This window comes from Anser anser (assembly GCF_964211835.1).
Source record: "Anser anser genome assembly, chromosome: 3".
Lineage (NCBI taxonomy): Eukaryota > Metazoa > Chordata > Aves > Anseriformes > Anatidae > Anser > Anser anser.
The window spans coordinates 109,047,693-109,061,668 of NC_139722.1; the positions used below are offsets into that span (position 1 = coordinate 109,047,693).

The window sequence follows — 13,976 nt, forward strand, 5'->3', positions numbered from 1 at the left end:
GAATGCACAGAGTTTGCTCTCCCGTGATTTTACCACTTCTGTCCCCCCTTTTCAGACAAGGGTGCTTGTGTCACCTGTGGTCAGCACAGTGGCCTCACTGGTCTAGGCCAGTGTGGTGAGGGACCTGCGTATCAGAAGCTCTTTTTTTTTTTTTTAATAGCTGCTGGAAACCTCCATGCAGAAAACAAAACCTCATTTTTGGTCAACCTGGTCCCTTCTTGCTGCTGCTTGGGCAGTAGCCTGCAGAGACCGAGAGGGCTGGGGTGGTGGGTGAAAAGCAGTGCTCTCAGCAACGCTGCCGTGTGCAGCCACAGGTGGGTACCAAACTTCAAGCTGCCTCAAAGGAAAAGATTTAAAGCAAAACCTTGAACAGAGGCTGAATACATCTGGGAAGGAAGCACAGCAGGTTTATTAAAATAGCAGCACTCTGGCTGGTGCAGATCTTGGGGTGATAATACCAGCCCACGATGACTTGGTAGGGCATTTCTCCGTTGCTGACTTTTTCTAGCCCAGAGCAGCATGACCGGACTGTAAAATGGCACGCTGAGCCGCTGCCGGGTTTGTGTCTGACATGAATCAGGTTAAACGTTAGCAGGAGGAGTACTTTGTCGGGAAACATGCAGTTCCAATTAGCATATTCATCTTTCCACTTAAGTTGACCAACGGGTCAACTAATTCGCTAATTTAGCATTTATGGAAGAGTAGAAGGATGGTAGTTTAATAAAAAAAAAAAAAAACAGTCTGCAAGTGAGAAGTGGTTTGCATGGAGAGCTGTGCTTGCCCCATGGCGAGGCACGTCCAAGCCTCCAAGGGTGGCCCCGAGGAGAAGGAAATTACTGGAGCCGTCGGCAGTGGGAATCCTGGGCAGTGTGTTGCTGCTCTGTGCTTGGTGGGGATTCTGGAGAATGGGCAACGCTCCCCAAATTGGTGTGTGGCCTTGGCCAAGCACGTGTGCCCTGACCTGGGGGGCTGTGACCTGTGTGATGGCTCTGAGCCCGGCATCTTCATGCCCCTACCTCGCTGCCCCGCTGCTCGGAGCCATCCTTTCCTTAGGCACACGGCGTTACGAGCAGTTCACGTCTTACTCCAGGTGCACCGCCGGCACGCTGACTTGTTGGCAGCACGACGGCAGCTGAAAGCCTGAAGCAGAGGTGACTTTCTGGAGAGGGGAGCACAGAGCAAAGCACCCTGAGGGCAGTGTTGCTGCGGGTCTGCCTGCCTCTCCCCGTGGCGGGGCTGGCGCACACCATTTAGTGCACCGTGGCCGATCTCCTTTATCAATGATGGTTCGAAAGCATAACCTGCTAAAACCCTGCAAAGGAACCATTGCAGCTGGTCCAAGAGCAGTTTGGGCTCCAATACTCTCAGATACCGGCTTTGAGGAGGAGAATGATTTTGCACGTCGCGTTACCTATAGAGGAAGAGTTTTATATCCTCGATGACCCGCTCTGCCCTGGGTGGCTGTGCCGTCTCAGTGGCACCGCCACGCTGTGAAGCACGGATCTGGACCCAGAGGAGTGCTGAGAGCTCGCAGTGAGAGAGCAGGCTCTTCCCGGGAGGCCTCTGGGTGGCACTCCGAGCTCCTGGGCAGCCCCACGCGTGTCCCCGCAGCGGGAAAGCGGCTTCTGTGTGCGTGCGTAACCGACCAGCCGGCGGCAGCGAGCTCAAGGGCAAAGCACTGACCAAAGCAGAGCTGTTCGGAGATCATCTGCCCGGGGATTAAAGAGTTAGGCACCCTTCCAAGGGCTGGTGGGAGCAGGACGTGCCTGATAAGTGTACGTGTGCTGTGAGATGGTGACCTTTAATGCAATTAAAAAGGGACTGCCCAGGCGGATGACTGCAGGTGGGGCTGCTGGGGTGGGCTTTCTCTCCCGGAGGACAGGAAAGATGAAATGCTCCGGGTTAATGCAGTGGCACTGAGGGCCAGCTGAATGTGTTGTACATGGAAAAAAGGCTGGGTTCTGCCCTGAACGGCCATCCCACGGGGCATGGGCTGCCAGGCCATGGGAGGACTCTGGACAGCTGAGGGCAGCCAGCTGTGAAGATGAGGAAGGATGGGCATAACCGCTTTGCAGGGCGCTATGTTCTTCCCTTTGCCTCCCATTTGTCCTAACTGAAGACACCGTCTTGCTCTTTGGTAACGTACACCCTGCTGACACCGGCACTCTCGGCCATCCCCAGCACACCTCTGCCCTCCTCCTGTGTGGGGGCCCCTCTTTTTTTGGGGACCCCAGGAGGAGCTGGCATGGCCCTTGGCCCCCACTGTGCTCGTTTAAGCCACCTGAGTGCCGCTCGCTGTGGCCACGGCAGTGGGAGAGCAGAGAGGCAGGAGCGTGCTAGCAAGCCGTGTGCGCTCTGTCACGCTTTCCCCAGGGGAGGCTCTCGAAGCAGGCTGACGTCGGCCTTCATCCCAGGTCATCTTCACGCACGTCACTGGCCCACCTCCCTGAGCTGCGGCGCCTGACGAGGAACCCGCTGCTGTCCCAGTTCTTCGCGCCTGGTTGCTTGCAGCAGGGACGTGGCTTCTGAAACGGGAGTAGGTCTCCCTCTGCGCGCACCAGCGGCGCCTCATCCGCGTGTATCGTGGCACAGGATGCAGTGCCTTGACCTCAGAAGGTTGGGAGAGCACTGTGGGCAGCATCGCGCCACGCACACCCCGCTCCTGTGCCCTCCCTGCTGTTGGTGCCGCTCAGAGGTGAGCTGTGGGCCTCTGGGCAGAGCGCGTGAAGCTGGTTTTGTGGGCACCTGTGAGACTGGCGGGTCCCAGGCGAGCTCCAGGGCACCCCTGAGCCCTGGGGTGCCTGATCCTCCTGGCTAAGCCTCCAGCTGCTGCTGTTGGAGGCTTAGTCCCCGGCTGTGCCCATAACAGTGTTAGTATTGACCAGGATGCGTGGAGGGCCACTGCTAGGAAGGGCGGATGCACTCTGACGTTTGTAGATGGCATGGGAGCTTCAGACAAAATCCTGGCGGCTGCTGCTTGAAGTCGGTCAGGATGTTCAGGAAAATAATATTTAGTCTGAGCTGCCTTAGTCTCAGCTGTCTGAGCCGGTGGTCAGCAAGCCGAGTACTGAACAGCGCTGGATACTGGTGGAGAAAACGTATCGTATCCACTCACAGGGAGCGTGAGGCCTGCCCTTCAGGTTCCAGATCCCATTAGGGGCCAGATGTGCCTTTCGAAGAGCCCTCGGTGCTGCCTGGCTTCGTGTTCCAGCCTTCACCTTCAGCGTGTGACTCCAGCAGAAGTCCTACTTAGCACCTCTGGCTCCTTGCTGGCTCTCCTGTGCAAAAACAGATGTCGAAAGTTCCTTGGTTGCACAGAGCTCAGGCTGCTTCTCTGCCAGGCACCTTTTCCAGTCCGTGGATAAGCTATGCGTACTTATACAGCTCCGGTTTTGCAGGGTGCCTGTTCTTCCTGTACTGCTCACGCCTTGCGTTTTCATCCCGTTTTCCTCGCCCCTCTGCCAGCCTTAGGAGCTGTACCTCTGGTACAGAGGAGCTCAGTGCCTCATCCGGGATGCTCTGGAAAATTACACCTTTGAGGTTTGAATGCCATCAGATTCAGTGAGCTCCTGCGTTTGCTTTTTTTTTTTTTTTTCCCTTGGCAGGATGCGTGTTTGCGTGGATGTGGGTGTGCTCCTTTCCCTTACCGTCATCTCAGCTGAGGATGGGGGCAGTGACAGACGTGTGACCGTATGTGCGTGTGCTCCTCTTCCCTAACGTCTCCTCGGCCGGCAGTGGCGGTGCTGTGCAGCTGAATAAAGAGAGAGAGCTGCACAAGTCAAAGGAAGGAGCTGCTTTATTGTGCTGCGGGTTTAAAAAGCCGTGATCAGGGGAGGGGATTTTGCAGGTTGGAAGCAGCATTACACAGCTGTGACCACCGGAACCCAATACAGAGGATGTCCTTGCCGTAGTTCCACAGCCCAAGAGCACTTCCTACTTACCCTGTATGATCAGGTAGATCCAGATTTATAACTTACCTACCAGAAAGTTCAATGACTTGGGGGGATCACGGACATACTGTTCTGATCTTCGTGGATCAATCCTGTCCTACGGGGATCTGCAGGGATTAGCGAGGGACCCGCTGCTGTCCAGACCTGTGCCTGCACAGCAGTGACACAAATCTGGGCGATGCACGGACTGGTTAAGTAACGGATAAAAAGGGGGTCATCAGGGATAGGCAGGCTGCTGGGGAGCACCCTTCTGAAATAGGTGTGCTCTGTTGCTGCAAATACGTTTAGACTCCAGAACACGTGTGCTAATCTCAGTGGGAGGGGAGGTGGTGTTGCAGAAAGCACTGGTTTGAAAAGGGTTTGGGGTCGCAGGGTGCTGGGCAAGCGATATCTCTGGGGGCAAGGGCAGTGGGTGGAGGCAGGTGCCCAGCTTTCTGCACGTGGTGTGGCTCTCCTGCTGCGTGCAAGAAAGCTGGAGAGGGTAGAAAGAGAAGAAAGGAGCTTTAAAGTGCCTTATCAGACATAAAAGAGCTCAGCTGTTTTAGGCTGAGGAAATAGGCAGAGCTGATCAGCATGCACGTACTCTTCCCCGAGGAGAGCCACCAGGTACCGGTGGGATTCCTGAGTTCCTCAGAGAGGAGCATGAACAGTGAATGAATGAGCTAGTTTGGGTAGGGAGCACGTTTTGCAGCGAGAACAACTGCCAGGTAGAACTGCAATCTTTCAGTATCCTCAAATGAAGACTGGATGTCTTTATGGAAGGTTTAATCTTTTGGGGATGAATGTCCATGCGGGTAACTACAACAACTGGAAAATTTGAGTAGTCCTTGACTTACACATGCAAGCCGTGCACCTCCAGGATCTCCTCTAGGATCTAGGGAAAGCCAAAGTTAGCACTGTTTGGGGAGTGGTGGCAGCTAAGCTTGGCCGTCGTTCCTTGCGAATAACCTCCGTGGGAGCATCCCACAGGCCCCTAGGCAGGAGGTCGGGGTGGCTGGCAGTCTCACAGGCACCGACTAATCCTTCGAGCAGCCGAAGTAGCTCTTCTCGCTGAGCCTCGGTCTCCTTCATGGTTTTTCCCTGCCACTTCCCGTGCAGAGTCCCCGGGCTGCGAGGTGCTCAGGGTGGCTCCGCTGCAGGAGGCGTCCTGCGGGGCTGCTGCCTCCCGAGTCAGCTCCATGCAGCACTGCGCGAGAGAAGAGCCGAGTGGTGATGCCTGCATGGGAACATTTGCCTTAACTAAGTCCGAGATAAGAATGGATTTAGGTGCTTTGGTTTATAAATAAACAGCACTCGTGGCCAAGGTAGATTTAAGCAGAGCTGGCAACAGCCCTGCTTGGGAAGGGATCTCTTCACCACATGGCCTGCTGTAGGACTTCCTGTCGCACGTTAATCCCTTAAGCCTGCTTTAGCTCCGTTAATTTTCCTTCTTCCCTTTTTTCCCCAATGGGCTGTCTCGGTGGCGCGTGAACGCCGGCGTTCCTTGGCCAAGCCTGTGCCCGCGACGGGGCCGAGCATCCAGGCTGCCTTCCGAGCGCCGGGTACCATGTGGCAGGGCCCCAGGGATGGTGGTGCCTGAATGCGTCCCATTCTCTCTGTCTTACAGGCTCTGCAGTCTGCGCCTGAAGAAGCTCACGGTGCTGAAAGAGCTGGACAAAGAGCTGAGCTCGGTGCTCATCGCCGTGAAGATTCAGGTAGGCTCCTCTCCTTGCCCGGCGGCAGCAAGCCCATCCTCGTGCCCTCGCAGTGAAGTGCCGGTCAGCGTGTCCCTTGCTTTGTGCCATCCCCTTGTTCCTGCCTCCTATAGCACCCTTGGGGTGATTCTGGCTCCCAGGCAGGGGGGAATGATGTCCCAGCAAGCTGCCTGGTGCTGGCTGGCATCGGGGGTGAATTTGGCTAGGCCTCCGCACTAGAACAGTGCGTCCCGCTTCCCTGCCTCAGCCAAGGCTCTCCTTACAAGCTGCTGTTGAGGTTTGGCGTCCCCTACCCCACTGCCGACCCTTTAGGCGAGCTGTAGGTGCTGGGTGCTTTCTGGCAGTGCTTGCTGTTTGGATCCCCCTCCCTGGGGAGGGCAGGGGCTATGTGAGGGATGTGCGTGGCTTCCGCAGGCATCTGCACCCTGTGGGATCTCGCTGCTGCCTCTGCTGTCCCCTCCCTTTCTCCGTGTGCCCTGGCCTGCCCTGGTGCTTCTACTCTGAACCAGGCAGAGGGAAGAGGAAAGGATCTTTTATCACCAAGGGGAGAGGGAATTTGCCCCCATCCTCACATGTGTGTGATCCTGCCCTCTCCCTCTCTCTGTGGCTGGTGGTGGAGAGATGGCTCCTCGTGGGTTGTGGGCACAGGCTTTGCCAAGGGACAGCAAGGAAGCGCGATGCCTCTGGAGCGTGCTGTCCTTGCCACAGCTCCCCCGACCCAGCTGGGATGCCGGTGTCCTTCCTTCGTTCTTGTCAGCCGGCCGAAAAGCTGCTGATCCCATTGAAAGCATCGTGGGGCGGGCGCTCAGCAGCTTTGTCCTCTCCCTGAGCTCTTTGTGCCGCACACATTAGGATCTAAATCCTGGATTAGTGCTGGAAGCTGCTGCATTAGTGGAGCTCTGGGAGCCGGGATTTGCCTTCATGGCAGGGTGGGTTCCTTGCCCAGAAGGATCTGAAAGCGAAATGTGTGAAACGTGGGGCCTGGAGGGAGGAAAGGAGCCGGATGCCGTGTTCCATATGCTGTCAGTGTCTCGCATCACTTGTCTTTTCATCTCTGCGTGTACGTTACCGTTCAGGAGAGCCAAAAACACAGGGCTGTGTCCATTGATGCAGGCCCTAGCGAGGGAAGAAGCTGGGCAGGGAGGCAGAGAGGCTTCAGCAGTGACTCCTGGAGGCCACAGAGGCTTTTCTCTGCAGGGCTCTGAGGCTGCGGTCGGGGTCTGGATCACCTGCGGCTGCGTGCCGCTGTAGGCTCCCTGCGAAGCTGAAGGAAACTGGAGGAGAAGGCTCCTGCCCACGTTCCCCTGTAGCTCAGCGCACGTCACGGGAGCGGGGTGGGCTCGTGCGCCTACCTGGGCTGCTTCCACCGGCCTGAGCGGCCGCCTTGGCAGGGCTGGGGACTGCCGAGCCTTCCCGGGAGGCAGATGGAAGCTGTAGGCAGCTCCAGCACGGCCTGCCCACAGACGGGCCTCAGATGGATCCATCCCTCCTGCTCCTCTCCTAGGTAACAGATGAGTCACGGCAGCAAGTAGCTGTGTGAAGGCTGCCCGGCGAGCGTTGCCATCTTTTGGGTGGAAGCAGATGATACGTGTGGTTTGTGGAGGACCTTGCAAGTTCCCAGCTGGGGACTGGTGGAAAGGGGAGCTGTATTCCCTCACATTTCAGCGGTAGCTCCGCTGGGCTGGGGCAAATCCTGTCAGGGTGCTGCTGCTCCCAAGGGCACGTTACACAGAAAGGAAGCTCGGGGCCTGCCCGAGTGGGGCCCGCATCGGGACGACAAGTGCCAGGCCTGCTCCATGAAAATACGTGCCCCAGAGGATGGTGGAGGCCTCTCTGGGATGTCCCAGTGAGCACACTGATCTGGTCTTTAAAACGCAGCTTCCACATGTGGTGTTGCTCCCTCGTGTGGAAAGACCCCTGTCAAAGGGCCGAGGGAGCTTTCACGTCTGCAGAACACCCTCATTTCCCGGAGGGGACCTGAGTGTTCAGCGTCCTCAGTCAGGGACTTCCCGTGAGGTAAAAGTCCGAACTACTGAAGTCCAAACTACTAAACAGGGGACTTGCTCTCACCTCCCTTGGGTGGTTTTTAAAACGTTACCCCTCGCTACCTCAGGGGGGCTTCCTGTGAGGTAAAAGTCTGAACCACTGAAATCCAAACTACTAAAAAGGGGACTTGCTCTCGCCTCCCTTATGTGGTTTTTAAAACTTTACCTCTCACTATGTTTTTTAACAGCTTGGAGATGTCACGGAACATTTCCTACTGCGTATTGTTCAGCGTGGCATTAAGAGATTCAAATGTGCCTGGCGCGGCACCACAAAGGTGCAGTTATCTTGTCTTGGCTTCCTCGCTGTGATTATGGTGTGAAGGGAAGTGTGGTGCTCCCTCTTGGCAGAGGGAACTCCCAGTGCTGTAATTCAGGATCTCTCCGTCTTGAGCTGCGAACAGAGGAAGCAATCGAAGAAAGAGGAAAGCTGGTCCCCGTGCTGCCAGGGCAGGTGCTGGGGCAGGGCTGCAGATCCTCCTGCAGCCGCTCGCTGGATGTGGCTGGAGACTCAGGTTCAACCCTTGGTGCTGTTGTGGACGGGCGATGGTGCCAAACTCTGTGTTTTGAACACCCGTCAGAACAGATTTATACCTGAAGCTGGGGGCTGTACCTGGCAAACCAGGCCTGGGAGCTGTGTGCTTGTATAGAGCAGCGCAAGCTCCGGTACGGTTGCAGTCTGTTAGGTAGTGAAGATCTATGAGCAGAACCGCTCCCTGCTGCTTTTACTTCCTCAACAATCTTTGTTGTCCGTGGTCTGCACTGACGCAGTCTGATATTAAGTCTTCTTTTAGTACCGAGGGTGATACTTGACTGTTGTGCTGAGAGCTAGGCCTTGCCTGCCATTACCCAAACTGCAGAGCAGCTGAGCTACGTCAGGGGCTCAAAGCCACATCGGACAGAGGTTTGAATTTCTCTAGGGATGGAGATCCCGCAGCCTTCCTGTGTCCTGTCCCAAGTGTTGACTGCCCTTGGGAGGGAGGAGTCATTCCTAGCACACAATGGTCATTTCCCATTTTCCAGCTCATCCCCATTGCCTCTCACCCTCACCTTTGAGAGGAGTCCAGCTCTGTCTTCTCTGCGCGCTCCTGCTAAGTGTCTGTGGGTAGCAGTGAAGTCGCCCTTCACCTCTTCTTCCTGCTGATCAACCCCCAGCTCTCTCAGCCTCTCTTTCTACGTCCTGTGCTCCAGCCCCTGCTGATCCCAATGTCTTCTGCTGGACTTGCTCCAGTCTGTCGATGCCTTCCTTATACTGGGGAGCCCAAACTGGTTCCAGAGCCCAGGTGTGGTGTCACCACTGCTGAAGAGGGGAGCAATCCCTTTCCTTACCTGCTGCTGCTTGCACTTTTGCTGGGCTGAAGTTCCCATAGTGGTAAGGAGCACAGAGGCTGGTGATGTTTAAGAAACCTTCATTTTCACACAACCCAGACTATGCTCAGCTTTCCTTTGCTGTAGCGCCGTCCCCAGACTTAACGTCTTCATGAAGAATAACTGCACTGGTGCGTGCAGTTTGATGAAGGACTGAATCTTTGGTGGGAAGTCTGCAACAAACAGCAAATGGTAAATGTGCCTAAGTAAAAGGTTGTGGTGGTGACCAGCTATCGTCTCTTAATGAAGAGCAATGCAGGAAGGAAGAGTCGGTGCGTTCTTGGCCAGGAAGGCTCCCAGATGGTGAAGGGGATTAGCTCCACCTCCTCTCTTCCGTTTCAGGAAGCCTTTTCACAGGGAAAGCCTTGCTCCTGGCACAGTGGCTGGGAGCAGTGTTGCAGGCAGCTCAAAAAAGGCCTCTTGGGAACGAAGGACTGTTTCTGTAGAGCTTGTCTGTGCCTCAGTATCGGCAAGAACTGTAATGCTGCACCACTGCAAGATACGGAGGCCTTTCCTGCCTCCCCTCTATAGGGTTGTTTTTCTTTTTTTCCCCTTCCTTACTAGCCTGGGTAACACCAGCAATTGGGGTGCAAGAAAGGCCTTCAACCAGTGCCACCACTGTGGGACATCTTATCCTTGAAGCTGGTCCCATAGCCCTGTGGGGACGCAGCCATGGGGTATGGGCCTTTTGGGAAGGTCCGTGAGTTCTGCTGTCCTATGACCAAGAGAGCCTGGTGCATACAGAGGACATTTTTCATCCCCCGGATCATTCGGTCTCTCTGGGTCAGCAGCCACGCCGTAGTTGGAGGTAGTGAAGGTAGGAGAGAAGTAAAGGAAAGGGTACTAAGAGTGGGCTGTGTTGACAGAGATCCCCTTTTACTGCCCTCCTAGGGGGAAAAACAATTGTGTATGTGGAAAGGTAAGGACTGTTGCCAGAGGAAATGGCTAGGAAGAGTTTTTGGAGAGATGAGCTGGGCGAGGAGGGGACCCCTGTTGCCCTGGGGTGTCCTGCCTTGGTCCCAGCAGAGCCAGCTGCGCCTGGGTCTGTCTGCTGGGGGAGACGTGATCCAGGACTGTCCCGTTGTCCCTTTCCCGGCCAGGCAGCGTGCTCGGACCTTTTCCTTCCCCTGCTGGTGCTGTCTGCCTGGCTCCAGCAGTGTCCGCAACTGCAGCGTCTGGGTGCGAGGAGCCAGGTGAAGCAGAGCAGGCTGGGGAAAAGCAGGTCCCAGCAGGTGGGCAGGGAGAAGAGGCCTTTGGCAGCTCGGGAGAAACCCCAGGCTTTCGCAAAGTGTTTATTGGTGTTTGCAAGGTGACTCTGCGAGGCGGAACAGAACAGAGCCACAGCTCTGGCTCCTTCCTCACGGGCTACGAACACCAGACCTACGTGTGTGGTGCAGTGGAGCCTGTGGCCAAGACGCTCCAGCTGAGCTGTGCGTGCCTACCAACCTTCTTGCAGGGTTCGAAGCGAGTCCTGAGGTCAAATGAATATGTCCTCCCGCCTGGCGGCCTGATGGAGACCGAGCTGGAGCTGACCTTCTCACTGCAGGTACCTCGCCTGGCCCCCTGGGCATCCCGGTGCTCCCCTCGCCCGGCATTTCTCAGCAGGCGTGGTTTTGGGGCTCGCTGGGAAGGGGGCAGCCTCTGAGGAGGGGCTCTGGAGCCTGCCTACGCCCTGACGAGCACAGCACAGGTTCATGCTGCTGGCCTGCTGCTCCAGAGTTTCAGGGGGTGTTTCTCTGGGCAGTGGGGATTTGGGGGATGATGTGGAGCACAGGTGGCCTTTGAGGGGCACCTCAGAGGTGGGCAGGTCAGATCCTGCTGTATATCAGCACCGAGGAAGAGTTCCCTACCTCCCCGTGTGCCATCCCAAGCCCTGCCCTCACGCTGCCCTCTCCCTGTGCTGCCCTCCCCCAGTACCCGCACTTTCTCAAGAGAGACGGCAACAAGCTGCAGATCATGCTGCAGCGGAGGAAGAGGTACAAGAACCGCACCATCCTGGGCTACAAGACCCTCGCAGTGGGCATCATTAACATGGCCGAGGTACGGGGTGCTGGGCACGGAGCGGGAGCTTGGCACCACCAGTGCCAGCGCTGGGAAAGGAGCTCGGTGCCACGAGTGCTCTGTGTCACCCACATTTGTCTGTCTGCCTAGGTGATGCAGCACCCGACGGACGGAGGGCAGCTCCTGAGCCTCCACAGCAACATGAAGGACGTGAACATCCGAGTGGCTGAAATCAGCATCTACTCCTTGTCCAGTCAGCCCATCGACCACGAGGATGGGAGTGTCCCCTCGGGCCCTAAAATCAAAGCTTCAGGTGTGTTAGCGCTCACCCACAGACCTAAAGGCAAGCGTTTGGGGTAGGGCATGGGTAACAGGGCGCGTCCCCAAGCGTCTGCCAGCAATACTGAGCGTTTGACTGGAGCCTGGACAGATGTCTTGCTCAGCTGTGGCATCTGCAGTGTCTGCTTTCAGATCGCTCCCCAGACATTGATAACTACTCTGAAGAAGAGGATGACAGCTTCTCCTCGGAGCAGGAAGCCAGCGATGATGCTGTTCAGGGCCAGGTAAGGGAGAGATCTAGCAGGGTGGCTTATGTCACCTATTTTTTGATACTTACCTGGCAGGGGAGACACCATGATCAGGCAGGTGGTTTTCCCAGGGCGAGGCTCATCCCCTGCACTCCGGGTGTGCTGACCCCTGCGATTTCCCCAAATGCGGGAAACTCGACTGCATAATTTGTGGTAGTGGGGGACTGCGTTCGCACTCTCCCCTGTTTTTTTTATGGGTTTATGAAAGGCAGGTCCTGCTTGACGAACCTGATCTCCTTCTATGACCAAGTGATGTGCTTGGTGGATGAGGGGAAGGCTGTGGATGTGGTCTACCTTGACCTCAGTAAGGCTTTTGACACCGTTTCCCACAACATTCTCCTCAAGAAACTGGCTGCTCGGGGCTTGGACTGGCGTACGCTTCGTTGGGTTAAAAACTGGCTGGATGGCCGGGCCAAACTAGTTGTGGTGAATGGAGTCAAATCTGGTTGGAGGCTGGTCACTAGTGGTGTCCCCCAGGGCTCGGTACTGGGGCCGGTCCTCTTTAATATCTTTATCGATGACCTGGATGAGGGGATCGAGTGCACCCTCAGTAAGTTTGCAGATGACACCAAGTTAGGTGCGTGTGTCGATCTGCTCGAGGGCAGGAAGGCTCTGCAGGAGGATCTGGATAGGCTGGAGCGATGGGCTGAGGCCAACTGTATGAAGTTCAACAAGGCCAAGTGCCGGGTCCTGCACCTGGGGCGCAACAACCCCAAGCAGCGCTACAGGCTGGGAGATGAGTGGTTGGAAAGCTGCCTGGCGGAGAAGGACCTGGGAGTATTGGTTGATAGTCGGCTGAATATGAGCCAGCAGTGTGCTCAGGTGGCCAAGAAGGCCAACAGCATCCTGGCTTGTATAAGAAGCAGTGTGGCCAGCAGGTCTAGGGAGGTGATTGTCCCCCTGTACTCGGCTCTGGTGAGGCTGCGCCTCGAGTACTGTGTTCAGTTTTGGGCCCCTCGCTACAAGAAGGACATGGACGTGCTTGGGAGAGTCCAGAGAACGGCAACGAAGCTGGTGAGGGGTCTGGAGAACAAGGCTTACGAGGAGCGGCTGAGGGAGCTGGGCTTGTTCAGCCTGGAGAAGAGGAGGCTCAGGGGCGACCTTATCGCTCTCTACAGGTACCTTAAAGGAGGCTGTAGCGAGGTGGGGGTTGGTCTGTTTTCCCACGTGCCTGGTGACAGGATGAGGGGGAATGGGCTAAAGTTGTGCCAGGGGAGGTTTAGGTTGGATGTTACGAAGAACTTCTTTACTGAAAGGGTTGTTAGGCACTGGAATGGACTGCCCAGGGAGGTGGTTGTCACCATCCCTGGAGGTCTTTAAAAGACGTTTAGATGTAGCCCTTAGTGATATGGTTTAGTGGGGGACTTGTTAGTGTTAGGGCAGAGGTTGGACTAGATGATCTTGGAGGTCTCTTCCAACCTAGACGATTCTGTGATTCTGTGATTATGTCCTGGTCCCGTCTCTCAGGCAAGGATCAGACGTTGAGCATCTGCATCACCCCAAGCTCTCTCATCTCCCTCGCAAACATTTGTCATGGTTTCAGAGGGCAGAGAGCCACAGTACCTGACAGCAGGAAGGACTGTGGTGCATGAGGACTTTGGAGAGCTGCAATGTACTTGGATGAGCCATAGGTCTCACCCTTGTGTCCTGGGAGCTGTCTGGTCTGCAGCACAAAACGCCTGCTGAGCACCTTGCACCACAGATGCTATCCCTTCTCGCTGCGATAACAGGCCAGAGGCTGTCCTGAGCTGCCCTCTCTCTTGGGGAGAACAGAGCTTTTAGGAAGAAGTAGTTTGGGTCTTAAAATGGTCAGGAGGCAGACCCATCCCAGCGCTGTGATGAGCTGTGCCACTGCTGTTTGCAGTCCTGCTGTTGTGCTGCTTACACTCAAGGACTAAAAAAGCCTTGTGGTGGCACGCTGGTCAGGAGCAGCGACAGTCCTGAGCAGCTCGGGATCCACCACATCACCTGCCCCATCGTGCCAAGCTAATACATCAGTACTCCATGTGGAAGCCGCGTGTTTCTCCGAGGCTGATCCCTGGAAGAACACTTGCATGACCCGGGGAGGCCCTGGCTTGTGGCCTCGGCTTCCTCTCCAACCCCAAATATCCCGTCTCTGCCACTGCTGGGTGAAGAAGAGAGCTGCGGTCAGCGAGCTGTATACACAGGCTGTTTCTCCTTCCCCTGCTCTGCTTGCGTGGCTGTGGACAGGGGCTGGGGGCGAGGAGCAGGGCTCCCAGCTGCTCTCCCACGTGCAGTCAGGGTGCTGTGCTCTCTGAGCTAACGCTGGAGAGGGGACACCAGGAGAACAGCACGTGGGTCGTGGGGAGGCTG

General features: G+C 56.2%; 1 protein-coding gene across 1 annotated transcript in view; it reads left to right on the forward strand.

Moving 5' to 3' along the window:
• The window catches only part of LOC310896387 (phosphofurin acidic cluster sorting protein 2-like), a 52,402-nt gene that overhangs the window by 27,044 nt on the left and 11,382 nt on the right, over positions 1 to 13,976 (forward strand). The window contains exons 2-6 of the mRNA XM_083828589.1: positions 5,557 to 5,644; positions 10,511 to 10,600; positions 10,969 to 11,094; positions 11,206 to 11,368; positions 11,527 to 11,618. Of these exons, the coding sequence (XP_083684715.1) occupies positions 5,557 to 5,644; positions 10,511 to 10,600; positions 10,969 to 11,094; positions 11,206 to 11,368; positions 11,527 to 11,618 (559 nt within the window). The remainder of the gene's footprint in view (positions 1 to 5,556; positions 5,645 to 10,510; positions 10,601 to 10,968; positions 11,095 to 11,205; positions 11,369 to 11,526; positions 11,619 to 13,976) is intronic.